We start from the raw sequence: 1,447 nt of genomic DNA, 5'->3' as shown, positions 1-1,447 counted from the left end.
GAACGCCGCCAGTGGCAAGGGGTGGGGGTATAGGTGGATATAGAGACAAAGATTATGCAAATTGGAGGGAGCGTGGCACGGGACAGACCTGATGTAGTCATTCTCCTATTCCAGGGGTGGGGGGTTTATTGTTTCAGAGCGTATATAAACCGTTTTATTTAGTCGTGTGCCAAACTCGCTGCTCACACGAGCTTATTGCACCAAGATCAGAAGAAAACAACTGAAGTCGCGTGTCGTTCGAAGTAATCATTGCAACGGGAAGACCTTCAACAAAATCCTGGATCCATCTTTCTCACTGTTGATCCCGTTCTCAAGGTAAGTATCGGGGCACATTCGCCCTATTTGAAATTTCTCTCTCTCTCTCTCTCTCGGTGTTTGAAATACCGTGATGTTAAAGTAAAACTGTTCAATTGAACTCCCTTTGCTACCTTTTTATCCCTGCAGGATGGAGTGCTCATATTCTGACTATGAGAACAGCGAGCTTGCTTTCCCGCTGACAGATGAAGAAGATAGTGTAAGTTTCATCATTGCTTCACCTTTATCGTCGGCGAGCAACCCCTCAGCGGAGCTGCTGGCCGCGCAGACGCCTAGATCAGACTGTGAGAGACCAGACGATACCAGAGACAAGAAGCGCAAACCAAGAGGCCGGTCGAAAGCAAATCCTCAAGCCAGTCTTCATTTGGTGAAGAGGAGTCGGAGAACTAAGGCCAACGACCGAGAAAGGAACAGGATGCACAACCTGAACTCGGCCCTTGATAACCTCCGCGGGGTCCTGCCAACTTTTCCTGACGACGCCAAACTCACAAAGATTGAAACTCTGCGATTTGCTCATAATTACATTTGGGCTCTGTCTGAAACGCTGAGGCTGGCCGATCAGTGTGTGGACGGCGGCCGGAAGCAAGTGATGCTGCCCAGTTACCTGAAGACGGTCGACCCCCCTAGTCCGGGCAGTGACGCGGGATCATGGGTGACAACACCTTCCCCATCACCTGCAACTACTTGTGCTTCCAGCCCTGCTAGTCCTTCCACCTCAGAGGACTATGCATATAAAAGACAATCTGACAGCATCTTTACATTCCGCACTATACAGAAAGATTTCCTCAATGAGGTGTCCTGTTACAATGATTACCATTGAAGAAATTACAACCGAAGCTCACCAACTGACTTTCACAAATATGCCTTAAATTGCATGATAGATGTTTTGTTTTAAACCATTGTCAGCAAGGATAACCAGTAGGGTATTGACTTACATATATTATATATACTGGTAGTTACTCTATTTAGATAGAAAAACAACGGAACAAGAACATTTTGTCTATTTGCTCTTTGTTTCAGATGCTGAGGTTAGAAGTAAAATGATTAGCAGCGCTCTAAAGAGTTGTCAGCTTTTTCAAACCGTCTTAAACTTTTTCCCTCTGTGCACTTTTCTGATTTCTACAAAAGCTTT

General features: G+C 45.8%; 1 protein-coding gene across 1 annotated transcript; it reads left to right on the top strand.

Annotated features, from left to right (window-relative positions):
* The first annotated feature begins 445 nt into the window (after positions 1-445).
* Positions 446-1,135, top strand: neurog1 (neurogenin 1). Its single transcript, XM_063052685.1, has one exon. The coding sequence runs from the start codon at positions 446-448 to the stop codon at positions 1,133-1,135; it is 690 nt and encodes a 229-aa protein (XP_062908755.1).
* The last annotated feature ends 312 nt before the right edge of the window (positions 1,136-1,447 follow it).

Source organism: Mobula hypostoma, chromosome 7, assembly GCF_963921235.1.
Source record: "Mobula hypostoma chromosome 7, sMobHyp1.1, whole genome shotgun sequence".
In the NCBI taxonomy this organism is placed as follows: domain Eukaryota; kingdom Metazoa; phylum Chordata; class Chondrichthyes; order Myliobatiformes; family Myliobatidae; genus Mobula; species Mobula hypostoma.
This window is presented reverse-complemented; position numbering and strand designations above follow the sequence as displayed.

Excerpts from the sequence above, each read along its gene's own strand:
- neurog1 (XM_063052685.1), top strand. The coding sequence starts at position 446 with ATGGAGTGCTCATATTCTGACTATGAGAACAGCGAGCTTGCTTTCCCG.